Source organism: Triturus cristatus, chromosome 8 (genome assembly GCF_964204655.1).
Source record: "Triturus cristatus chromosome 8, aTriCri1.1, whole genome shotgun sequence".
Lineage (NCBI taxonomy): Eukaryota > Metazoa > Chordata > Amphibia > Caudata > Salamandridae > Triturus > Triturus cristatus.
The window spans coordinates 462,965,996-462,993,572 of record NC_140591.1 but is presented as its reverse complement, the minus strand read 5'-3'; the positions used below and the strand labels follow the sequence as shown (position 1 = coordinate 462,993,572).

Sequence of the window (27,577 nt, the reverse complement as noted above, 5' to 3'; positions counted from 1 at the left end):
CAGTGGGTGAACAACCAAACTAAAATGCTTGGGAATGGGAAAGCGCGGAGGACCCCATCTCATATCAGGATGTGCATAAACGAGTCCATCAGGAAGAAAAGGAATGTTTTGAGACCGGGCACAGTCTCCGGCTCCGGAGCCAAACCCGGCAGGCAGAGACAAGTTCAAGCAGGGTCTTTTAGGAGCATCGGGCTGCATGAGAGGTCCGTGTCTGGGAGATCATGCAAAGATGGTCGGATTAGGGACCCGCATTATGACTGGTCAGGGGGCTGCACCCGGCGGCAGCTTAGGGGCCAGGGACCGGTGGGCCCGCTCAATCGCGAACCACGGAGAAAGGGAGCCCTCGGGGACCCATGATCGTAGCCATTTTTCCAGAAAGTCCACCGTGCGGCCCTGCTCTACCCCCTCCGGGAAGCCCACCAGGCGGAGATTATTGCGTCGGGACCTGTTTTTTGCGTCCTCCGCCCGGCGGTGCAACTCCTGGGTATGCGACTGAAGACAGACCACCTGCCCCTTGAGTTGCTGAACGTCCTCCTCCACGGTGGAGATTTGGGTATCAGTCTCCTTGATCCAGGCTATGGCGTTTCGGAAATCCTGCCGGATGAGAGTCATGTCCACTCGCACCTTCGCGATCCTGCTTCCACCGAGGTCTGTGAGGCATGGATGGCTTGCAAGATGACAGACAAGTCCGCAGACGGTGGAGGCTCTTGCTCCGCGGCTCCCCCGGTCGCGCCCACTTTCGAGGTGGTGAAACGGTCCATTTGGGTGGCAGGGGCCTTTGCTGATCTGTCTGTTCTGCCCATGGTGGCACCCTGAGGAGCCGCAGAGCCTGGATTCCTTGCAGGTGGATCTCACAGTGGGGGACCAACAGACCCCTATGGGTGGCCCAAGGCCAGGTAGAAGGAGCAATCGTGCTAAGATGCAACCCGGGCCAATCCACCGCCGCCCGATGTGTGCAGCCGACTCCGCCACCCCAAACAAGATGGCCCTTCAGGAGCAAGGGAGGAGAGGGAGAGGGAGAGAGGGAGAGGAAGAGGGAAGGAGAGAGTCCAGGGCCAGGGCCACAGGTAGGCCCCCGCCAGCCAAGGCCACAAAACACTCAGCCCAGGCAGCAGTAAGAGAGGCGACAGGCAGCCCTACCCCCAGGGGCCGCAATTCCAGAGCGCGGGGGCACGGGAGAGGGGTCGCCGCTCGAGAGCCACAGCCCAGCGTGGTGAACTCGGGGACAAAGAAGACACAGGGCAGGGACCCCCGATGGAGGCTCCCACAAGCAGACAGGCGCTGCTCAGTGTGTGCGGCCGAAAGCCCCCAGCAGCGGGTCCCCAGTCGTTGACTTGTCCAGAGGGGACCCAGGTCGTAGGGCATGGACAGGGGAGGCCATCCTCTGTACCCACTCCAGCACAAATACCAGGCCAAGGGCATCCGTCCGGTGGCCAAGAAGGTGGGGAAGGGGCCAAGTCACGGGCTTTCTGCCGCTCGGTTTTGTGGCCGATGAACAGCTCGGGCCACTCCCAGCCCGGGGGCCGCCATGTGACCCAAAGCGTCTTCTGAAGGCCTCCACCGGCCCGTGGGGAGGGGGGCGGGGTGCCGGCCCAGGCAACGTGTGATCCAGATGGGAGGTCTGGCCGGGCCGGGTGATTAGCAGAGCCACTCAGGAATAGGGCCACTCAGTAATTGGCCCCCACTGAAACAGGCCTCCCGCGCACGTGGGGGACCCCCAAAATAACTGTCCCTGGACCGCCACCAGGACTCACCCGCTCGCCACACCGCAGTCCCGTAGTTGTCAACGGCTCCTCTCAGCGCACTGGAACCCACAGCCTCACTATGCGGCCTCTGACGCCCGATATGGCAGCCGGTCTCACGGCCGCGCCGCCGGAGGGGGCCGAGGCACGGGCGGGCTCACCGCCTCTGGGGTTCACCCACACCACCACGGCACGGCTCCGGGGCCTCCAGCGGTTCCTATCGGTGGGCGGAGGATGGCAGTCTGTGTCCGGAGGGTGCCGGGGCACGAACAGGCCCTTGCCGCCCAGGTGGGTCGCCGGATCACCTCACTCCAGGCCCACCACCTCCAACGCCGGCAGAAGAACCAGGGGACAGATAGAAGGAGCCCGGCGCTACCTCAGGCTGTGATCTTTCGATGCGCTACGATTGACTAGAGTGTCCCCTTGGACTTTTTTCACCGAACGAACTTCTATTTCGAGTAGCGTTGCGTGGCACTTGTTAAGAGAATCAATGGTTGACATTGTATTTTCCCCCTGTCTGGGTTACCAGAATTTTCCGAGTTGCCATGGAAACAAATGGGAACATGGGAATGTGTAGGGGTAAGAAGATGTGCATCCTGTGTGATTATGGTATATTTAGGACTAGGGGTTACTAGTAGAACTTTAGGCGGTTTGGAATGGGCAAATAGACCGGGATGGACAGTTACAGTGTTCAGGGTGGGGTCCTTATTGGGAGAACTAAGAGGCTTGTTCTTAGGATCCGGGGCCCTTTCCACTGCGAGATCACTCATACTTATCGACCAGGGTACCCGCTCGGCCAAAAGTCAATCAACATCTTCCAAAGCCCCAAATCTATTTGCCAAAGGCAAATTAAAGACATACTGTCTCAATTGTGTAACACGCTGTCCTACCAATGGCTGTATCTGATGCCAGTCATTTTGTCTGTGTCTGGAGTCAACCCTGCTGTCATAAATGGATTCAAAGATATAAAAATGGGTGAGTGGAAGGAGTCTGATAACGGAACCTGTGGTTGAGAGGCAATGGCTCAGATGCAAAAGATGTTGTACAATACATGGGTTCCTAAAGTTAACTATAACACAGTCCCCTTTGGTATCTTTGGGTCTCTTACCCACCCAGCTCACCCTGTGTGTCATAAGTATTTCAACAGTATTAGCATAGTTAAATTGACAGTGTCTGGCAAAAAAGTGCAAGCATTTGTTTTTTTTAACTCAGATTGTGTTTCCTTCTGGCCTTCTTTTAAAGCTGGGACTCCAGTAAGAACAATAACATAAGGGGTTGAGGCTGGTGGAAGGTTAATTGTTGGTAGGTCAGTCCCTGCCCAGCCTCTCAAATTCATCGGCCTTGCATTGCCATTAATTTTTTCAGATATACCCTCATTTACAGGTGCCCTGACCCCGGCTTTGTGACCCATATCTCGCAGTATGCTTGACTCCGCCGGGGTAACAGTCGGAGCCCCACAAGGTGCGTTAGTACTTTCTCTGTTCTCAACAGTTCCGGGTTCTGTGGGTTCTACAGACACAGTTCTGCTCTCTCTAACTGGTATTGGAGGATTGGACATTTTCCCAGCATTGCTGGTACACAGGTTGGAGAGTTGATCCAGATGTGCATATACATGGGCAAGTTCCTCTCTCAAAATGTCTCTGATTTGGCCTCGTAGAATTTCCAGCATTGGAGCAGGCTAAGCTGGTGGAAACAAGTCCCCTTGCTGGTTTGGCCCCTCTGGCGCAGTCTGGTCTGACCCATCTCCCGTATACTCGGGGTTCCATCATTTTTCTTCTTCCGTTTGACCCCTACCTTCGTGGGCTGTTTTGTATTACTGGGCTTGACTATACCCTTAGTGACACCCTTCCTCCTTGTGACTACTTTGGGGATTGTTCCAGTACCCACCTCTGGTGTTAGAATCTGTATTGAAGATTCAGATGATCGTTCTAATCCGCTTTGTGCGGTAGGCGAGACCATGGTGGTGGTGATTTGAGGAAGGTCCGGGGTCAGTGACAGTCTGCGTTCTGTGAGTTCTATCTCGGTAGCCACCACTCCTATGGCCCTTTGTAGCATCCTGTCAATAGATGTCTGCGGTAGGGAAGGTGGTATAGGGCGTGGAGGTGCATGGCATATTGCATTTGTTGTACGCTTCCCCATTACTAGCTGGTTTTCTAAACACGTGACAGGGACCCCTTAAATCACTCTTATAACCGAACGGCTAGACTAATATATACCACACAAGATTTTTATACTGGGGTTACAGGGGGAGAAGTCAAGCAAAAATGTATAAATGATTGAAACACAGAACCGAATATAGGTTAAAAATCGGGTTGCACTTACGATTTGTCCCGGTGGCAGCCTCACTATAACTGTTAGTAGACCACCCTTGAGTGTTGCCTATGCTTCAGTATAGATTTAGCAAAGCACGGCCACATAGGAGAGTCCAATCCAGAGAATTTGAAAATGAAAATCCAAGAGAAGGAGCCCAGCCCAGCCTCATCCGGCCTCGGATGGCCGCAGACGGGCCCCCCCTTGGCCCAGGCGAACCGCGCGCGTCCCACGCTGCGGGAGCCAGCTCTTGATTTTGAAGCACGTGATTGGCTGTGGGCTTTGCGGCTCAGGCCGCAGGAAAGAACCAGCAGGAAAGCAGCTGACTGCCTAGACCAGCGCTGCAGGAGCCCGCTCCTGATTTCGAAGCGCCTCTTGGCGCTGTTATTGGCTGTGGGCTTTGCGGCTCCGCAATAGTGGCTGGTACTTTTGTGAATGGAGAATTCAAGTCTGATGTCGTGCATACGTAGACATTGGGTGATTGTACCGCCCAGTTGGCAGAGCTACGTGCTCTGGTGCATGCACTAGAGTTTGCTGATCCTCGAGTGACTACTTTTATTGTAAGTGACTCATACTACTGTGTTCAGTCTTTCAACGCCAATTTATTCTTTTGGTATCAAAATGAATATCGTGATTGCAAAGGTAGCACAATCAAACATAAAATGCTTTGGGTTCGAGTCGCAGAACTTAAACAACGTCTGCCGCGCGTGAATGTAATTCATACTCTTGGTCACCAGCGCATAGGGGTACACGCTGTTGGCAACAGTTTAGCTGATGAAGCAGCAAAAACAGCAGTGGCAACATATCTAGTAGCAGCAGTTACAAGATCCAAAAGTAAGACTGATGATGACATCTTGGCAGCCATTGCTGCAACAGAGATTGGTGATAATTACCCTTGAGATTTCCCTTCTAAATACTCTTATAATTTAAGTCCTGATAAAGTTCCCTATGTGAAAATTAACGACATTGGTGACAGGTTGATTCCCAACGCGGACCGCAGACTTTCATTGATAACAGCCGCTCACGAAGGTATGTCCTCAGCCCATGCAGGCGTCGCAGCGACTGTCACTATCTTACAACGTTACTGGTGGCGCAGATTGTATAAACAGACTTGTGATTATGTCCTTACTTGTGACATTTGCCAGCAGATTAAACCTTTGACTGCTACGCGTCCACCTCAAACACAGTTGTACATATCTAATAAACCACTTGGGTGTGTTTATTTGGATCACTGCTGTCCTTTCACCTCTGATACTGCGTATAAGTACATCTTAGTTGCAGTGGATTCGTGCACACGTTTTCTATGGGTCTGGCCACAAAAGAGTGCTGATGCTCAAACTGTCATCAGGGATTTGCGTGTCTTTGTGGGAATTTTTGCATGTGGTACCCTCCATTCGGTCCAGGGTCTGGCGTTTGCCTTTAAGGCGTACAAGGATGCCATGAGATCTTTGGGGGTCCAAGTAAAATTTTCGTCTCCGTATCGGCCTGAGGGCAATTCTGTTGTGGAGCGAATGAACCGTGACTTAAAGCAATCTTTGACAGCTAGGGTTTTAGGTACTGGCAGAAACTGGTTGGCCCATTTGTATAGCGTTCAACATACACTTAATAATCTCCCTAGAAGGTCTCGGGGTGGGCGGACCCCATACGAAATGCTCTTTGGCATAAAATTGTTTGTCCTGGACCTTGATGGTCTAGACATGGCGGCGGCCGCACCCTTTGACGTAGATGATCATTCTGCTGTGTTACCGAATCTACAAGAGATTCGAGACAGTCTTGCAAAGGAACACTTGCCCTCCACAACTGATGCTGCACTTCAGATTCCGGTAGTTGGCTGGCTACCTCGAGTTGGTGACCTGGTCCGTGAGAAGGTGGAGAACAAGAAGGAGTTCGGCCCCTCTTATCGTGCACCTATTCCAGTGCTTGGCGTGCAGGGTACAAGAACAGTCATTTTACCTCCACTTCCTAGTCGCAAGGATAACTGGTACATCTCCATTGACAATGTCAAACTACAACGAGTGGCCGATTCTTCTTAGTATGACTCCAGCGGTCTCTTGTCCAGCAATGCTGAGAAATTCTGTTTTGGCTCCGGCAATTACGAACAGGCCTGACATTGCCATCGAGATGCATACAGTTACTAATCCTTTATTGACTCCACCGGCTGGTGGTCCCCATGAAGATACTGAGTATGCCTATCCCACAGATGTTTCGTTGCCTGGTGTGCAGTTGACCAGTCACGTTTTTCATTTGGCACCAACTCTACAACATTGAATGCCCCATCGAAAATATCTATTTTTGCCGTTTGGTTTAAAAGACATTTTTTAATTCACCCTTGGACTTACATTTGGCTGGTGCTCATATCTATTTTTTTGTTTATGTCGATTGGATTTGTGGTTGTCTTTTTTTGTCTAGTGAATGGACATTATCTTACCGAAAGATCTGCAATTAGACTAATTGATGGAACTTTGGCAACCCGCTCCTCATCACACATCATGAACAGGGACCAGACTTTTGTTAATATTACTGCCTGGCCTGTGTTAGATGGGATTGTATGGGATGCTGTAAAATTTCAAATTCATGGCCCTACAGAGGTGATTAATGTCCCCAATGTACTTTGTGTTTCTATGGGGGATGTTGTGAAATAAAACATATGCTCTGATGATTGGGATGTCCAAGCTGTTGAGGCTCTTTTTTCTGATTTGAAATATTATGCTGCTTTTGATGCTGAAGATTTGTATTTAGACTCAGCGAATTATGGAGAGTTATTTTGCTACCAACACAATGGCAATCATTTCCTGCATAAAGCAAATACATTTAGAAATGTCGTTAATTATACACAATGGGAACATTGTCCAGCTCCCATTGAAGGTAGTTCAAAAACTCTAGTGAAAAAATGTACATATTTTATCGATTTAAGTGTATCTAATCTGAAGCCTTTTATTTTAAAAAGTCAGCTTCCAAAGTTAGGCTTACACACACTAAATTACTGTATTCAAAGTCCTTTATGGATGAATTAGCTATAGGGGGCTATGAGCTGTGGAAAGATACCATTGATTTTAAATCTGTTTGGGGTTCTAAAGCCTGGCAAGTCCAAGGCACAGAAGCACTGCATTGTGCATGCCTTATCCCCAACCTCATGTTTTTGAATTCTACTATTTTTCGGACCACCTGCTTTGGATTGGCTACTTCTAAAAAGTTGAATGCCCCTACTATTCCTGATCCGGGTGCTTATCCTTCCTGAGACAATCACAAAGCTCTGTCCCTTGATGAATTGCAGTCCCTAATACTAATACAGCCTTCAATATTTCCAACTTAGATCCCCACGGATGGTTATTTTGGCAAAAAAATTCAGACTCATGTCAACATCGTTTTCTAGGGTTGAGATTAGGCTACACACAGGTTAGGGTTGATCCCCGGTTTGAAACCTCCCATTCTGCTACTACCTATTGAGTAGGAAAATTATGTCAAAACTGGCTTAAACATTCCACCTTGGCGTCAGTTAAACTTCATTTGTCCAAATTAACTGACAATGTAGATTTGAATGATTTTGTTAAGGGCCCTGTGGGTGGCAAGTTAAAAAGATGGGTATATCCTATTTACGACGAAGTTTGGAAATTATCTGAAATTGAAGCTGCTTCTAGATTGAGAGCTATTGATCAAGCAAATTTGGAAAAAGTGCTTGCTGTCATTGATAATAGCATTAACACTCTTTCTTCCAGAATTTACAAATTAGACAATATTGTTTCATCTGTTGTGGATATTGTACAGGATGACATGTCTGTCCTATACCATGGTCAAAATTAATTGCGTTCTACAATGCAGTATGCATGGACTTTACAAACATTGAAGTCTGGGAAAGTTCCTTGGGACTACATGAATACATCATCTTTATTCCTGCCGTTTAATCTGACTGATAAACAACAGTTCATGTCCATGAAGGATGCGACATATTCACTATTGTATATTGAAAAGTTGGAACCTTTACCATTCTCTGTGTCCAAATCAAACTCAGCTGTGTGGCTAATCTATGGGTTAGTCACACTACCTTTTCCATTGTTTAGGTTCAGTTCATGTATGAAACACTATGCCTTAGGCAGATATGAACCACTAGGTACCGCTTTTCTCCATGAAGTTTGGTCACTCCCATTTACATACAGGTGCCTGAGAGAGGGTAAAGAGGTATATTTAAAAGGAGAGGAGTGCACTTCCACACCTGATCACTCAGTAGTTTGCAGGAACATCCCATTGCATGGCACTTGCAACGTGCACGCACCAAATTTAGCTTGCATTTTGAAGGGAAATCCTATGCCAGCAATTACACCGCCTTTCACGTTATTAGCTAACGGTAGCTATTTGCTTTTAAATAATGAGGCGTGTTGCGGGATGCTGACAGGGATTCCGTACATTGTAACTGTCTCCCAACCAGTGGTCTGTTGTAAGAATACGCTTTTCCCACCCCCGCAGGAGAGACTCGATGTATCCATCTGGCCTTCCATACCAACCTTGAAAGCAGAGTTCAACAAGATGAGCAGAATAAGGGCTCTATTGTCTCAAAAGAAGTCGCCCTAACTTCCTCTCATGAAACATTTGTCCTTCACGTAGCTAAGACCCGCACCGAGGTGCATGCGCTTTTAAATACTGATCTCCCACTTCATTTCGGTGCTCTGATTCACACTATATTTAATGCCTCGTCAACAACTGGCTTGGCGCATTTTTTCAAAGTTGTGGGCTCCGACCTTGTGACCTCGTTCCAAACAATATTTGGTGTGATACCGGCATTTTTTCATAATATTTTTTCCAGCGTCTTCGGCGGGCTTCAATTAATCCTCGCCTTGACTGCTGGTGTGCTGCTGAGTGTTTGTTTGCACCGCAATGGCTGCACGATCTGTGTCAAACGACAGCCTGCCCCGGCTGCTCCAATATCGCAACTGGATGCTTGAATACTATGGAACACTACCTCTGGCCACTTTGAGTGTAGCCTATGGATTGTCCTTCCAGTTCTCATACTTTACTTGCGTGCAACCTGTTTTCCATTGCCTCGATTGTTCATTTGAATGGGCTCTTGATTTGTGCCTCTCAAACACTGCATCTCTTATGATCGATTGATGAGTCCTTAAGTGGCTCATGAATTAGACTGTTCTGGTATTGGGATTATGGCCTATGCAGCTGCGCATGGAATCCTAGGAAATTGCGATATATATGCAGCAGCCCATGACTTTTTGGCGCGAAGTTATCTCGAAGAACACGCAAGTTGTCCTCTGATGAAGCTAGAGGCTCCGGTTATCGAAGAACATGTATGTTTGTTTACTTTATTAGATTGGATGGCTGAATCATTTACTGAAGATTACAATGACTTCCTCTTGGAGGCTGTTGCGACATACTGTGCCTATATGTTGATGGATTAAATTGGCAGTCGTCCATCTTCCGCATTTACCAACTTAACATTTTTTACTTTTAATTTTTTTACTCCAGAAGGATCTTTTTTGTTTTTTAATATTTTCCCAACACACAATTTCGAACTTTTCACTACCAATTATATGGATTGGCAACATATGAACGTGGTTCTGGCTCATTCGAACTTGAACTCTGCGTTCCTACATTGCTTTCCTATTTTGTTTGTGGTCCGATCAAGGGAGGGTGTAGTGAAGACAGGGTCTTGCCTGCACACATTGCTATGCTAGCATAAGCGTTTTAGATGTTAACGCCATCTTTCCACTTTGCTGCTTTTGCATACACTACAGGTAGCTGTTATTATAAGTAAAACTGCTTGCTTGCTTTTTCTTCACAGGAGAACGGTCTGTTTTTCACATCCCTAGACTTACACCGCGACCATAGTCTGAACAATGTGTACAGAAACCGTCAAGGTCAAATAACAATGTATGCTGTTGAATTCAGGTTGATCGGATCACGCTCTAGACACAACAAACACACAGCTGCAAATATCTGAAACTCGGGTGTCTTTAATATTGCATTGCATGCATGATGCTTGAACTCTTGGAGAAAACCTTTCCAGACCCAGAGAGCAGTGCTGACCCTGTGATGTGATTCACCTAAGCTGATCTTGGAGGTATGGGGTTCCCCATTCAAACCTAGAGACCTTCTATTATTATAAAACTAGCTTATAGCCAAGGGAAGGTGGTACACAAGGTATTATAGGACCTGTTTCCACTATCATTATAATATGATTCCTCCCTTTGTGTTTTATGGAATTGTAACAATGCTGATGGTTTTATTTCTAATCATTTGTTTGCTTATGTTAGCCAAAATACTGCATCTTAGAGCACGTAGTTAAAAATAAACATTTTAAACTTTTCCGTGTCTCTGATTACTCACGTTGTGGACTGATATGAGAATAACAACGAAAAGGTGTTCTTGATTTCCACCATTCCTGAGAGTAACCTAAGTCGCTTGTTCTGGGTTGTCTAATCATTGGTAACTTCGAATGAGAACGAATGAGACACTGATGCTAGTCAGATAGGGGTTCTGGGTACTGTGGTGAGTTTCTTGGTACACCACAATTCACTGAGGTCCTGGTTTTCTGCGCATAGTTCTGTGCATGAGCAGAATCCCCGCAACAAAAGAACCAGCAGGGAATGACTAACTACATGTCAGACCTATGCATTGAAGTGTTACTTAAAGAAACGGTCCTCAGTGAGGTAAGGGACTTGTATTCAAGCACTGACGTACAGACATCTGGCAGGGTTGAAACAGTGAGGCCACAGCTGCAGCCTCAAAACATGTTTGGATGCTGAGGTCGAAGGTCGAAGGCTCTGGCCACAGTAAAGAACCGGCAGGAAAGCAGCTGACGGCGGGACCCGCACTGCGGGAGCCCGCTCCTGATTTTGAAGCGCCACTTGGCACTGTGATTGGCTGTGTGCTTAGCAGTTCCGACCCCAGGAAAGAACCGGCAGGAAAGCAGATGACAGCGGGACCCGCGCTGCGGGAGCCCGCTCCTGATTTTGAAGCGCCTCCTGGCGCTGTGATTGGCTGTGGGCTTTGCGGCTCCGGCTGCAGGAAAGAACCGGCAGGAAGGCAGCTGACGGCAGAACCCGCGCCGCGGAAGCCCACTCCTGATTTTGAAGCGCCTCCTGGCGCTGTGATTGGCTGTGGGCTTTGCGGCTCCGCCCCGGGAAAGAACCAGCAGGCAAGCAGCTGACAGCAGGACCCGCGCTGCGGGAACCCGCTCCCGATTTTGAACCGCCTCCTGGCACTGTGATTGGCTTTGGGCTTTGCGGCTCCGGTCGCAGGAAAGAACCGGCAGGGCATGACTAACTACATGTCAGAACTATGCATTGAAGTGTTACTCAAAGAAACGTTCATCAGTGAGGTAAGGGAGCTTGTATTCAAGCACTGACGTACAGACATCAAGCAGGGTTGAAACAGTGAGGCCACAGCTGCAACCTCAAAACATGTTTGGATACTGAGGTCGAAATACACCAATGGCTCAAACAGCAAACCTTCTGACCAAACGCAATGTACAAAATCAGGAAAGGGTAGATTGACCACACAGAAGGAAGGTAGGACAAAGGCTTTTTTGTTTTATAAAAGTTTAAAAATAAGACTAAAGAAAATGGAACAGAGAGACTCAAATGCCAACTCTTCATACTACAGTGCATTCTAAGACCAACAGACAGTTAACTTGCTCTTGAAACTGTCAATTAATGAAGGATTTCTGGGAGACACATTAGGAGAAAAGGCCTGAACAGAAATAATAAAAAAAGAGTAGAAATTTGAAATGTTTATCAGAACTAGTGGAAAACAAAAGTTGGCTTTTATGATTCAATTTAGGCCAATATTTTGATATAGTCTTACCGTGGAAGGTACAGCACTGCATTCTCCAAGGGTATTTTGTGCAGGCCCTGCAGAAAAAAATATTGCTTATTAAAACACACACACCTGCCCCGATTGAGGGATTCTTGCCAATGCCAATACTGCAGCTAAACAGGCAGCACTCGAGTCACCCCTATGGTCTTCGAATAATCAGGCGCATCCTCATGGTTAATGGTTTGAGCTAGCAGGGTTTTAATGGGGAACTTTGGAAGAACTAATATATATATATTTTTTAAAACAATAAAATCAGTACTTAACATACTTCCCTAGGATTATTACTGATAATTTCTTTCATGCCAGTGAGGATAGCAATGCACTCTGCAACTGTTTCAGTGTGCCATTTGCACCCGCCATACGTCTGAAAAGTTTCAGTCTGAAGTCTGGTACCATACATCCCCACTACTCATGATGACAGCAAGCAAATGCGGAGATACCACTACTATGAAAGCCACTGTGCACTCTATTCACGACAGCCAGTGAATTTGGGAAGGGCACTAGTCTTCTAGTCAAAGAGCATTTTTAAGCTAATTTATTTCATCATAAGGTCTAATAGAAAGAAATTAACAGAAATAGCAGATTTCTCTCCAACTCCACATTATAATAATGTACATGATGCTCAACATAATGCGTAGCTATTGCTAGCATCTCAATTTAAAGCTGAACTCTTATCAAGGCACCTCAAGAGTTCTGAGTCGCGACCAAGCTTCTATGTTGTGTACCATTAGCCTGGGATAAGAATTTGAAATGGGAAAGCTACCACAGCTAAGAAAAGACAATAATGTATTCTCTAATACCAGTCTAGTGACTAGCAACACCAGATGGAGTACCCGAAATATAATATGTCAGATACTTGGTTATTTTAGAAGTCACAGTGCACAGGAATTTTACTTTAGGAATTTCAGGCATAAGGACTGGAAGCTGTGACTGCTAATTTAACATTAAAGTAAGTCAGCACAAGGCCTCTGCAGCCCTCTCAGTTGGAAATGAGGCAGTCCTTTAACAACCACTACATCAAGGTAGGCACCAGTTCTGCCGATAAAATATCTGCTGCATAAATAAAGCAAAGTGTGTTTGGAGCCAGGAAGGTGGAGAGGGTGTTGGTAAATGTTTGCAATACTACAGTCCACAAAACATTAGTTGACACCCTGCACAATGAAGACAGTTAAAACACATCACGACGACAATAAAGCAGGATGCCCCTACCGCTCCTAGTTTTTTTGTACGCTGAACAGTGCAGAAGCAGAATGCTATATTAACTTGTTTTACTGACCAAGAGCCAGGAAAATACTTGCCTTGTAGTACATGGTGTCCACCATTACAAGAAAAAGTCTCAAATGTCAGCATGAAAGTGATGGTCAAAATGCAAAATCTCCTGCTCTTACACCCCTGCATGCATCCCAATTGTGTTCTTGCTTCATGCTCTCACTGCCCTATAGAAAAGGGTGGGCGAATGGCTAAACTGGTACTTTAGGATCTACGGTTTAATTATGGCTTTGGCACTTGACCAACTGTTGTTTGTGACATTAGGTCTTTTGCTCGGGCTTTTAGTATTCCTCCCATACTATATATATTTTAGGTCCATTCTTTCACTAGCGCTACTGGGTCTGTCACCATCCTCACGGCGGGTCATAACAGTCCTACACCTGCATCAAATCTTGCCAATCTTCACTTTCAGGATGTTTCTGGCATCCAGCTCTGTCTGCAGAATCTCCACACTCTTACCTTCAAAGCTGCAGAGCCACTTGCATTTTTCTTGTTTCAATACCAAATCTGTAGGTATATCTAGGAGCATCAATGAACGTATTCATCGAGGACTGACACTGAAATATGTAAGAGCAGCAAAAAGGGGCCAGGTGCTTAGAGGGCCCACCTAGATACCTAGAGGCTAAACTCATCAGTATGTCACAAGGTATTTGGCTCCCTTCTCTCGCAAGGTAAAGCCACTGGAGGAGTAAGCTGCAGGGTAATTCTTTCATCAACACAGTCTCAAGCCAGGATCCAAGATGAAACCAGAGGAGAGTTGGCAGTAGGATCGATTTAAGCACAGGAAGGTAGGACCTTACCTACTGCTTCAGAATCTGCAGTTTATTCCTACAGATAAATATATTTAGATTTAGGGGGAAAACCGTCTTATGAACTAACAGCTCACATTCAGATGTGTTGGTAGACGGCAACATCTCTGCTTTGGTCAAAATTGTAATTGAGCTGATTTTCGTTATTCATTGCATGAAAGGGTGAATTTAATGGTTGTGCTAGCAGAATTGTATCTGTGCATCTAATTTTTCTGTTTTGAGGTGTGGTTGTCTTTTTTAATTCCAACTATAGCTCAGGTTAGTAGAAGAGTCAATGTATTATTGGTCCTTGTACCTTTTGGTATTGAGTTGTCAATGTGTATGAATGTCAGGTTTGTTATTAAAGGTGTGTTTTGTTTAGGTACAAAGTTATCTGTATTCACCGTAAGCATTAAGGACGTTTGTGAAGATGCTTATTCTGCCTGTTTTGTCAGTGAAATACACAAGTTGGAAGGATATCAGATCGTTGCACTGTCCAACAGTGTCACTGTGTAGACCGCTGTGGATGATACCCAGTTCTACAAATCTTAAAAGTGTAATTTGCAAACCTCAGAAAAAAAGACGACTACGGTGCATAGGGGAAGTGTTTTTTCACCTCCATATCTGCCTGTATTGTCAACACCCACTTAGTAGCAGCTTTTTGGAAGGTGAGAAAACAGAATGTGTAAGGTGAGAGCCCTTAATAGTTTATGACTTGAGGGGTTATCCAGGTTTCTGTCATAATGAGAAGGTTGTAATTGTACTCATGGTTGTTGTGGGCATGTGTGTACTTACAATTATGGAACAGACATTGGAAGGATGTGGTGAGTGCCACTACTTTGGTGGTTTCAATGTGTAGCTATCGACTTGCACTAGAAATTCGAGGAAATGTTCTTTTGCGGCAAGTTTTTGTTTTGGAAAGTCGTGCTAACCGTGAAAATTTGGCAAGGATGTAGGAGGAGAGAATACACCTTCATTATGAGCCCATCCATAGAGGTTTGGGTTCTAATTTGTACTCACTTTGGGTTCTGCCACCAAACGTTGGTCTTCTGAATGTCAGGAGTGCTAGGATTTTCTTCAGCTTTAGATCAGTGAACCCTCAGCAGCAAAAGTTTTAAATGCCTGTCCTAGTTCTAGCTGTTGTGTTATTGTACCATGCACTGTGATAGCTACTTGGTCCTTCTAAATGTGATGATGAAGGGTATGAAACGTCTGAAGCTTATAATCTAAGATTATGTGTATACTAGTATCTTGCTTCATTTTCATCCTTTAATAACTCTCCTAACCCATCAAGCCACTGAGTGGAACCTTAGATCTCAACATTCTACAAGACATAGCTAGTGAGGAAAGTGGGCAGGGGACAAGCAACATTGCAAGCAGGGGAACAGGGGGACAAAAGTGTTTTAAGGAGCATAACATAAAATTTGAAATATTACAATGTAGCTTAGGAGTACTGGTTGGATAGTTACCCCTTGTAGAACGAGACAAAAACTGATTTGCATAGGGCTGTAATGGCACAGGCAAGTAGATTTGATGAACTAGAGGGGTCCCTTGTGGCATTTATCTTGGTTTAGAACTGCAAAAGCATTTCTGTCCATCACTGTTTTGCTCTTCAACTGAGTCTCCCTAGGTTGGAGAGATATGCCAAGATGTATGTCCCACATACAATGTGTCACATAGACTCTTCAAAAGTCACACCCAACAAGGTCAAAGTGCGCAAAAGGTTGTTTTTGTTTCCATACAGAGAGGATATGACCTAGCAGTTCAGGCTTGAATGTTCCATTTTAGGGTGAGGTTCAGACTAATTGGTATGTGTTTGGTGACTTTCTGGAAAAGCATAGATGAGACAAAAAAGGATACAATTACATTCAATACCGACATAGTCCAATACTTAAAACTGAATGATAGATTTCCATACAGCACATATTTTCTGTCTAAGTTTTTTTTATATCTGTTTTATTTAAGTGACTCATGGCTAGAGACTATTATTGTTTGTGTTTTGGGAAGTCAATAAATTGTATTTTAAAGAGCATCAAGCTCTCTCTTGTGGTTCTATCATGCGTCTGCCTGCATTGGAGAAACTAGACTGGATGTTTTCAAGTTCAACAAACTGCCCAACTCTATTTTACCTTGCCCCTTTGGTGTGGCCTACATTTGCTTGAGCCAGAATAATATTTATGTTTATTTCACTACTTAATTGATTACTAGGGTGCAAAGGTGCAGGGTCTAACTTCTGGCTTGGACATAATCTATACGATCCCATCCCATAAGATGACTGGACATGGCCTTTCACCATGCCTAGTGCATCGTGGGTAAAGGGCCTGGCTTAAAGGAAGTTTGCTCCTAAAAACCCCAATCCTTATTTAGCTCCTTTATGTGTAGGGCGTGGCCTTTGGGTCAGCCCTGCTGTCAAGAAGCCTATAAGAGATTGCATGGCATTCTGCCATGTGCAGCATCAGTATACTCTATCATATGTGAGGTAATGTTTCATTTCTCACCATACCTGAAAAATGTCAGTGTTTTTGTAGGTTTTGTACTCTAATGTCCTATCAACTGCAGTTTTTAAGGGGAATTCTTTGCTTTTTGAAATAATATTGTTTGTCTTTTAAATACTTGACCATATTTCTGCTCCAAATTGTTTAAATACATTTATTTTAATGGCTTGCTATTAAAAATAACTGATGTGCATAGACACGTTCTTTCACCATGCTCTGTACTCAAACTCTGTAACCACGGTACCCAACTGGCATATTGGAGATATCCTATTGACCAAACATGACTGGGAAATTTTGTTGTGGCAGCACTACAAGGAATTGAAAATATTAGTGAATCTTGCTTCAAAGGAAAAACAAATCAGAATGATACTAGGCATATAGAAAGCAACCCCTTGCTTGCAGTTTCTCAATAGTATCAGTGGATGTGTACACAGAACCCACTGCTATCATATGAACAGTTCTGAGACGCTCTGCATCTGAGGACACATCCATCCACAAACAAAACATAAGTGAAAGGGATATAATAGGGGTGGGAGCAAGCTCTAAAATTAAGCAGGAAAGGTGCAGGGGGGGTGACAAATGGGAAAAACCCTCGAAAAGTCATTTTTTTAAACTGTGGGATCCATGGTTCCAAACCTGGATCCAGGCTCTCTAAAAACCTCCCGGGACCCGCGTATCTGAGATAAAGATGAAGCCTTCATTTTGGATCCATGGATTACTTTCACACTTGGCGCATTTTTAAAGCCCACTTCAGCTCAGGAAATTGAACACTGTATGTGGCCTGACTCCTATTATTGCAGTGCAAGGCAGAAGGCCAGATATGGTGGGTTCTTTGTCTCCTCTTGGCACAGGGGCAGTTTGTGGTCTGCGGGTTACATGGTTACAGGGACAGAGTACAGGCCATGGTCAATGACCATCCTACACCAAGATCCACTTTGCATGGCTGAAGGTGGTGCACAGTGGTTCTTGGGAGACAACTGATGAGTGCTTCTGGGGGATCAAATAGTGCGTGCAGGGCACACACATGTCCTGCTGTGCACAGTGGATGATCATGTGCAATGTGTGTGGGGTGCACACAGGCTTGGTGCACGGCATGGCTGAAGCCCAAACTCGGCATTCTGCGATGCTGCGGACATCTATTGACCATCTGAAGCCGACTCTGAATCACCACGTCACTCGAGCGACACAGTCCAATGTGCACTGCCTTTCCCCTGCTCTGGGGACTGTGAGCATGCTTTTGGACATGCCCTATGTAGAGAGAAAGTACCTTTTTTGCAGAACAATGCAAATGTTTATTTATTTTTCTTACTTTCAGCCACAGTTCCAAATGAACATTAGTAAGCCGGCAAAACTGAAAACAAATAGAATCATGAGCATACTTACGGATGTCAAATTTTGAACTTGATGATTCACTTGAGTCTGAATAGTCTATTCTTTTCCTACAGTGGCAAAACAAAATAACATGAGCCTTTGCATCCCATTTGATGATGATAAATATCACTGTACTCTGACTCCTGAGTGTCCATTATATTAACAAAAAGGTGAAATGCAACATATGTGTGCTTAATAGCAGTGCATGCATTTTGGATGCTTTCCTTTATATTGTCAGTTCTGAGGGAAATGCAATTCATTGGCGCAGCGCAGTGACGCAGCTGTTGGTCAGGCGGTGCTTTGACATTTGTTCCAATAAGGTGAGCCTCTTTAAATACAGGTGTTTGAGTAACTTGCATTACATATATAACTGACTGATACTACTAGTTACTTGTACTAATTATTGTTCATGAATTAATGTCTCATCTCAGCGTCATTCTTAATGAGCTTTATGCTTACCTATGTTATGCATGTAGTAATACATTTTATATACACATGTATATTTCTATGTTTTATTCTGAAATGTATTTCTCAGCTGATGTATATTGTTTCTACCTACCGTCCACTAAGGATAGATACATCTCTGAGATACTGCTTGCTATTCTGATTCAAGCATTTGAATCTATGAAAAATACCCCAATACTGGATAAGAAAATGAGTTACTTACCTGTAACTGCAGTTATCCAGTATTCGTATCTTTCATTGATTCACATGCAACCCACCCTCCTACCCAGAGAGGCTCCCCTTTAAGATCGGGTTTAACTATCCACACTTGTCTGAGGGATTCAGCCTCTGTTGGGAGTGTTCTAGAGGGGGCTAGCTACTGATTGGTTGTAAATGAAGTTTGGTCCTTTTTAGGTCTCGCCTACGCAGTGCGCATGCGCTGCATAGGAGACCTTTAGCCGTTGTTCAGCTCTTTTTCGAAGCACATACTCGTGCTTGTGGCGGCATACACATTGCGGGAGCACACAGCAGCGCGCCACATGTACAAGTATGTGCTTCGAAAAAGAGCAGACTGTGCGTGCACGCATACACGCACGCACCACTCCCGGGCCAGCAAATGCCCGATTGCAATGCCAGCAGTGTGTTTTTCTTTTACTGTGACAAGCACGCGTGTGGCGTGTGCTTTAAAATATCCGCATTGCTTTGAAATATCACCATTAGTGAATGTGCTTTAAAATATCCGCATTGCTTTCAAATATCAGCCTTATATCCGCATTGCTTTAAAATATCAGCATTAGTGAATGTGCTTTAAAATATCTGCATTGCTTTCAAATATCAGCCTTAGTTATGCACTCGCGGGCTCACCTCCTGCACCCTACCTCATCTCCCTCTCTCTCCTCACCCACACGTCCCTCTCTCTCCTCGCCCACTCGCTCAGCCCTCTCCACCTCCTTTTTGAAGACCGCTTGTCTTTCATTTTTTCTCATTTTTTCATTGCCTCTCTCGGGCAGCATGTGTTTATTTATGTGCGATCAGACTACCAGCAGCATGTTGTGTACGGCAATGACGTACGCTCGCTAGCAGCATGTGCACAGCAGTGAGGGTGTATGTTTCTTCTGGCAGCACGAGGAGTGAATCAGCTGTGATGTATTCTCTCTGACAGCATAGCGGCACGCGCTTCTGATATACATTATCGTTGACTGTTTGCAATGACGTGTATCGTGCACATACATTGTGGATGTAGGCTCCGAATACTGACCTGCGTTTTGTGTCCGTGTTGTTTTTGTAACCTTCTGATGTGTGCACATTTTCTGACAGTGACTGCAAGGGGCTGCATGTTCTTTCTAGTAGCCTGGGTTGTTTGTGCATCAGTAATGTTTGTCCTTTATGGCTCCTCGCTGTGCCCGTCAGTGATGCACATTATGTGGGACGTTGTGGGCTCTGCATTGTCAATGCGTGTCCCGCCTGCCTGCATTGCTGTGCCTTGGAGATGTGCATTTTCCTCAGACGCCTGAGGGTGGGTAGTATAGAAATTTATTATTTCTGGCAGCGTGACCTTTGACGTGTGCGATCATTGGACGCCGGTTACATCGCAGACAGTGTATCGGAGACCTATGATCTCCGGCAGCGCGGACTTGCACCGGAGATGGGTGCGCTGCGCTGTAACAACAGATGGTGTGCAGTTTTTTATTTGTATTCTCTCTAGCATGTCATGTGCACAGATGACACATGTGCTCTCTACCAGCATCATGCACGTTTTCTTCTGCCACAGCGGCCGTGTAGTGAATTCTCTGTCCATAGGGTCCCAACTCCTTGTGAGATCTGGGTGGTGGTCGGGAGATGACGTCACTCTCGACTTGGGCACCACCAGAATATTGTTGTGTACTTCAAGGAGCAGCACATCGATTCTTTTTGACCATGCCGTCCCTGGTGCAGATTGCAGCTCTGTGGCAGTGGACGCCTATGTCTTGCTGTGCTAGGGACCAGGAGCCAGGTTAACAGTTCCCTGACACCGCGCCGGGTGCGTCCTTGTCTTACTGTGTGGCCAGGATACATCACCCCACAACAATCCCAGAGCCGAAACTGGGGGTGGGAAGCTGTTTCGGCTGGTGTTGCACAGAGCTCTTTGTCTTGCTGAGCTAGGGATCATCTAAAATGAGGTGTGTGTGTAAAGGTACGCAGCTCAGATATGAGAGGAGATGCAGTGTGGTAGTAGTGTGCATTTTTTCCTGCATCATATGGCTTGAATCCCATTTGGCAGCGCACTGTATGCACACGCATTCTTTGTAACTAGACCTGCCTTCACTGCTTCCTGCAAAGGTGTGTTTGTCCACATGTAGCTTATTTGTTGTTTTTCTGAATACTTGATGGCTTTGGCGCAGAGCACTTTTACTGTTTGCAAACTCTGTGATTTGGTCAATTGGACAGTTTCTTACCTCCCTCTTTCTACCTCTCTCTCTCTCTCTGCCTCTCTCTCTACCTCTCTACCCCTCTCTCTCTCTACCTCTCTACACCTCTCTATCTCTCTTTGGCATAGGCAATAGGTCTCCCCTTTGGGACCTTCTAAGTGTTTAGTTATCCAGTACAATATCCTTGGTGCAACAACATCAGTGTTTAGCCATGCAACAGTTGATGTTGTTGCACCAAGGATATTGTGCTGCATAACTAAATACTTATAAGGCCCCAAAGGCGAGAACTATTGGCTATGCCAATGCTTGTTTAAAAAGGAGATAGGCTACTAAATCATGGCCTAGTTCCAATATAGCCTACGGTAATTTTGCATACTGCTTGACTATGGTACCGTAGAACCCTCATCTTAACGACAGGGAACGATTCAAGCATCTGACTCTATGAAAGATACCCCAATACTGGATCCATAAATGTACGGATTTGGAAGACAGGAACCATAAAACATTGACAAAGAAGAAGTGATTTTGAAGGAATTCAATATTCCTTTTAAACGTTTTTATATAGTCAGGTTACACCTAAATAGGCAGTAGATTCAACGACAGGGAAACACCAAGACCAGATGCAGAATAAAATCTGAAAACTGAAAGCTAGTGAACAAATAACCAATCAGAGCCATTGCATCCCTTCCAGAAGAGAAGATCCTTCTTGGAACAGTGGAGAGAAAGGAAATAAGAGGCAGAGTCACACAGAGGAAAGTCTCATAAAATCTGACAGAGGAACGGACATGTCCCAAGAGCATCATATGGGGCAGCTTAGGGGACACTTCCACCTTGGAAAAATCGTGCATGAAAAAACAAAACATGGCAAAATGGCAGAACATGATGAACAGACTGGAAGGATATAATCAATGACGAACATGTGTACGGTCACCTTCTCCGATCACCTACTGAGAACTGTCAAGGAACTACTATGAGACCTGACTGCATGACCATGAATATCTGGATTAATCAACAGAAATAATTATAACACTAAGGGTCAGATTTAGCGTTTGGTGTACAGGCTACTCTGACAAAGTACCATGTCAGTCAAACCCTCGGTCCATCCGATCAATCATGAGTCGGACAGATTGTCAGTTTTCCGACGGGAGTTGGCTCTGCTGCTGGAAGATTTACTTAGCTCAAAAATGTGTACTGAGAAAAAGGTCTTAGTTGCCATTTTAATTTGCATTTACGTTCCTCACCATTTTCTAAATAGGCCAGTTTGGTGACTTTTGAGTACTTTTGTCTACATTGTGACTGATCTATCAAGTTCTAGTTTGCATACTCTAAGTTCAGGGATAAATTCATTGTTCACTAGATGTTTATTTTGGATTGGAGTTAGCATGGCAAGCACTCGTTTTAGGCCACGGTTCGTTCTTTTAAGTGAGCTGACAAGTTTACGAAAGTTTTGCGCAACCAGTCGGGCTCTAAGGAAGGAGGCAGGTGGTAGCCTGAGGGATGGCAAGGCAAAAACCTGCCTGAGGTGCAGGAGGGGACACTGCTCCTGCAATTTTATCCACGCTTCCAGGCTCACCACGGCAGGTTGACAAAACCTGACGGACGCTGCGGCACTGAAGGTATGGCCTAGAATAGAAACAAGAGCCAATAAAGGTTTTTTCACCTAAAACTGTAAGTCGCATAAATTTGAGTCATAGACACTTTTGAGGCTTTGAGGGCAACACAAAGTAAGATGACTAGCTGTGGCATTCCTGTTGCTTTATAATGTGACGGGAATGGTGTACAGGACCGTGAGGGACTTTTATGTTTCAGTTGGCTTCATTACTGAATTTGTTGGAGATGTTCTTCTGTGCTTCTACCTCCCTCCTTTCCCCATACACTCTGCCGATATTCTTTCTGGGAATTACATAGTTATCATCCTAGAGGCAAATCCCAAAGATGAAGAACAGTACAATAAATAACTGTATAGTTTGATATACGATTTTGATGGTTTTGTTGCTAAGAAATAATTATATGGGCTTCTGCAACTGCTTTTACTGTCCTCATCTAGTAAGTATTTTTATGTTATCTGAGTGTTTTATGGCAGAAAGTTCTCAATTGAGGTGACCGGGACTCTAAAATCACATGGCTAAGCTGGCAGATTAGGATCTGCGCCCCCTTACAAAATGTCTTGATGATGAAACGATGGAGCCAAAAGATGCACTGTTTTAAATGTCCTGAATCATGGAGTATTCAACCTTTTTGTACCTAAGCACCTTTGCTTCACCTGGGTCCACCGTTAGGGAAGTGAAGCTGCGGACACTGCATTTTAAGTTGAGGAGGCCGACAACCTAACAGATGATATCCATGGGCTAAAGATGATTTTTTTTATTTTAGATTGCAATGTGATCACAAGCACAGCTGTACTGGAGAGGTTAACTGATTAAAACGCCTTGAACGGCAAAATATTGGCCTTGAATTTCGACACAAACACTAGCTGTATGTGACAACCTACAGCCTGACAGCTGGTGCACCAGGGCAGTGCAGGGGAATCCAAAGTTCAGGCTTTCATTTACAAACACCCCAGATAAAGTCTACACAGGAGGCTACTGGTTGGATCCAGAGCATTGCCTGCTTAGATTTTCACAATGACTCAATCGCTTTGAGAGCTTAGTGCAATGTAACTATCCTTCCTACAGGCCGTAATCCACTCTTGAATGATGCTATATTTTGATGGTGGGTTTAGTTAAACTCTGATTTCATTTTGCACTGAATAATAAATGTGCTAAGCTATACTGCGTGCAGTTTCAATTTTGCTTTAGCATTAGCAGTGTTTTTGAATAATATAGCATGAGTTCGGGATCTCTTTGGCCTATTATTTCCACCGTATAGGAGTACGGCCATCCAACTAACTGGCAGGTTTTTTTTGTTGAAAATACTTTTTATTGGCATTTTAGAATATAAGTATACATACATCACTTTCCGTGAAAATGGGTACGTTACATGAGTTGGCAAATAGACCAACATCAATATAGAGAGTACATATATGTCTTGTTCCGTGTGGAAGTGGTCTGTATGGTAGCAGATCATTGCCTGTATAAAAAACTGGGGAGGAGAACCAAACTGGGGGATGCCATGTAGTTCTGAGTGACGAGGTCTAGGCTATGTCCCAAGTCTGCCATTGCCCATTCGGCTATATAGCTGCCTCCCATCTAGGGGGGGGGGTGGGCGTGTGCACAATCTGGGATGAGGAGCCGTGGGGTGCTTCAGGTGAGCAGAGGGGGGAACTCAGCTGGCCCGGAGGTGGTGCGGGGGGACATTGGGGGGGATCCCCCGCCGTGGAGACCCGGACCGCGTAAGGCGGTGCGGCGTCGGGGGCATTACTGTCGGCTACCAGTGCAGCTGGGGTCTGAGATTGTCTGAATTGGTGTAGTAGGAGTGCCCATTCTAAAGAGATTGGGGTTTTACGGGTACCTTTGGCCTCCTCCTCTCGTATTGTGTCCTCCTCCGCAGCAGCCCATTTAAGAACAGCCCCCACCCAAGCTGCAAGTGGAAGACCAGTAGGGGACCGCCAGTGCATTGTTATACAGCGTTTGGCCAATAGGTGGGCCAGGAAGACTAAGCGCATCGACACCTTGTGTCGCTTTCTCCGCCCCAGGATACCCAGTGCGCATCCCTCCCAGGTAGTCAAATGGGTCAGCCCAGTGAGATCTCTGAGTGTTGAGTGGATAGAAGTCCAATAGTGCTGAATGCCCGGACAGGTCCAGAACATGTGAAAGAAGGCAGCATCCTGCGCCTGACAACGAGGGCATAGAAATGTAGTGTCGGGATAAAAACGTTGAAGGCGCGCTGGCGTCAAATAGGCCCTATGGAGGATGTGGAACTGTATATTTTTAAAGCGGGCATTCCTGGATACTTTTTGGGGGAATTCTATTGCTCTGTCCCATTCGCTGTCGTGAAATGGTCGTCCCGTCTCCTCCTCCCATAGGGCTCGGAGAGACACCAGCAGTGGGGGTGTTAGGTCCCCAATTGATTTATTCAACCATGTAATATGGTGTCGACCCCGTCCCAGTTGTAAGAGTGTGTGAAGGACTGGGTGTGTGGGAGGCTCCCCTTGCATGAGGTCAGAATATGGTCGAAAGTGGCTGAGGAGTTGACGGTGAAGCAGGAACTGGCCTGGGGGCAGATCGTATTCCTCCATGAGCTGTCGGTATGGCCTGAGCTGTCCCTCGTCAAATAGCATTTCCGCTTCGACAATGTCCCTCGCCGTCCACTCCCGAAGCATGGCGGGTGTGAAAAACCGTCATTTCTGGGCTAGCCGACCAGCGGTAGTGATGGCGTGTATGGAGGGCAGCGCGGCGCCATGCGGTGGATACGTTGCACACATTTCCGGGCAATGTCCACCTGCAGGGGGTAGGTTCGCGTGGGACGAGAACCCGGCAGAAGCAGGCGACGCAACTCGGGCAGGGGCACGCGTCCCGTGACAGTGCATGTCTCAAGCAGGCATCGCTCCGCCGTCCAATAGGAGAGCCATTGGAGCTGCGACGCCAGGAAGTAGGCTTCGAATGAGGGCGCCCCAAGCCCCCCTTGCGTCGTGGGCAGTCTTAGCTTGGCCAGCGCGATTCTGTGCCGTCCCTGCCCCCATATTAGAGAGCTGAGGAGCGTATCTAGATCTTTGAAGAAGGAGCGGGGGGGAATCACTGGGAGATTAGTGAAGTAGTACAAAAGCCGCGGGACCAGTATCATCTTTGCCAGGGCTACCCGGCCAATCGGGGCCATCGGTAAACTCCGCCAGAATGGAGGATCGTATCCCTGCTAGTGCTCTCCGATGGTTCCCTTCAAAAATGTCGAGTGGGGAATGATATAATCGGATCCCGAGGTATCGGAGACCCTCCGTCGCCCAGTGCAGTTTCCGGTCACCAATCCAGACCTCCCGAGAGGGGGCGTCCGGGTGGGAGGGATAGACCATCGATTTGTCCCAGTTCACCCTCAGCCCCGAGGCCTCCGCAAACTCCGCCAGGGCGGTCTCAACGGTGGTGAGATCCGCCGTCACATCCCGTATATATATGAGAAGATCGTCCGCATACATAGATACACAGTGTGTGACGTCAGCCAGTGGGATACCCCAGGCCCGCCCATCCCCACGGAGCCGGATGGCCAAGGGTTCTACCGCGAGTGCGAATAAGAGGGGCGAGAGGGGGCCCCCTGTCGCGTGCCCCTGTGTATCGCAAATTCCGGGGAGATATAGCGACCGAGGCGGATCCGGGACGTAAGATTGGTGTAGAGTAGGCGAGTATAGGCTACGAGCGTGGGGCCGAGACCCGCCCGCCCCAGGACTGCAAAGAGGAATTGCCACGTTAGGGTGTCGAACGCCTTTTCAATGTCCAAGATCAGACACGCCGCGTGCGGAAAACGATCCCCAATCTGATCCTGAATGTGAAAGAGGCGCCGAATATTATGAGAGGTATTCCTCCCTGGAACGAAACCGCATTGGTCCGGGTGTACTAACGGGCATATGATTTGAGAGTATCTGTCCGCCAACATTTTTCCCAGGATTTTACAGTCAGCTGTGAGCAGCGTGATGGGACGGTAGGAGGCGAGGAGTTGAGGGTCACGGTCGGGTTTCGGAAATGTCACAATCACCGACGCTCTCATAGAGCCGGGCAATTCGCCGAGTCTAGGCGCCGAGTCCAATACTGCTGATAGACGAGAGGTCAACTGTGGGGCAAAAGTGGCGTAATATTCAAGTGGGAGCCCGTCAAGGCCAGGGGCCTTGCCGCGGGCCAGTGCATGCACCGCACTTGTAATCTCAGTTGTTTTTGTATCTTTGCGTCCAACCCCTTCCGGTCTGCAGCGGCAATTCGGGGAAGGGGGAAGAGGGTCGAGGAAGTGGTCGATGGCCCTGGGATCGAGAGACGTGGGAGCAGTGTAGACTGCCGAGTAATGGTGATAGAACGCCTGGAGGATCTCATCCTGAGACTGCACCAGGGTACCCTGGGGATTTATGATTGCAGTAATAGGCCGGATTTCGGTATCTTGCTTAGCAAGCCATGCCAGGAGTGTGCCTGACTTATCACGGTCCCGATGCATTCGGTTTGCGTATGCCTGAAAATTGTGACGACGCAGGTCCACACATGCCACCTGGTACTCTGATTTGGCGTGGGCGACCTGAGCTACTGTCGCCACTGATTGATCTGCGGCCTTAGTGGCAGTTGCTGCTCCGCCCTCTCTAGGGCTTGCTCCAGGGTGTGTCGCACCCCGGTTCTGTACCGAATGCATTCTCCCCTGGCCACTACCTTGAAACCATCCCACTCGACCAGGGTTGACGACGCGGTCCCCGCATTATGCGTAAAGTAGTCTTGGATGCTACGTTGGTGGTCATGTGTAAAGGTCTGGTCCGTGAGACACTCCGGTGATAGCCGCCACGTAGGAACAGGGGGGCGCGGGGGTCGCCACTGGAGGCCGAGAAGGTGCGCATCATGGTCGGAAACGACTCTACCCAGATAGTTCGAGTGACATATTTGCGGGAGAAGCGCTGCAGTGCATAAGAATCGGTCAAGCCGAACTCGTAAATTATGAGGAATGGAGTGGAAAGAGTAAATGCGGGTCTGGGGATGGTGCAGCCTCCATGCGTCCGTGAGGGACCAGTGTGCGGCCCACGCTTTAAAGCGGTCTATTTGTCTATAGGTGGGAGAGTGTGGGAGTGGAGGGTGTGAGCGATCCAGCACCGGGTCCAGGATACAGTTGTAGTCCCCTCCTACTAGCCAGGGCACCTGTGTGAATTGAGCCAAAGAGATTGTGAGTCGGTCCCAGAATTTATCCTGGTCGACATTTGGGGCGTATATACTGCCTAAGAGGACAGCCCTCCCGTCTAAGAGACCCTCTAGTAGGGCGTATCTGCCTTCGTCGTCCACCACCTGTCTTAGTTCCCGAAAAGGGGTTCCCGGGCGAAT

At 46.8% G+C, this 27,577-nt stretch overlaps 1 protein-coding gene across 5 annotated transcripts in view; it reads right to left on the bottom strand.

Annotated features, from left to right (window-relative positions):
* PHF11 (PHD finger protein 11) overlaps positions 1 to 27,577 on the bottom strand; it is a 438,587-nt gene that overhangs the window by 71,396 nt on the left and 339,614 nt on the right. For all 5 annotated transcript variants that reach the window (XM_085621915.1, XM_085621916.1, XM_085621912.1 and 2 more), the window contains 2 exons: positions 17,809 to 17,864; positions 11,862 to 11,908 (listed from right to left, as the gene is read on the bottom strand). In XM_085621915.1, the coding sequence (XP_085478041.1) occupies positions 11,862 to 11,908; positions 17,809 to 17,864 (103 nt within the window). The remainder of the gene's footprint in view (positions 1 to 11,861; positions 11,909 to 17,808; positions 17,865 to 27,577) is intronic.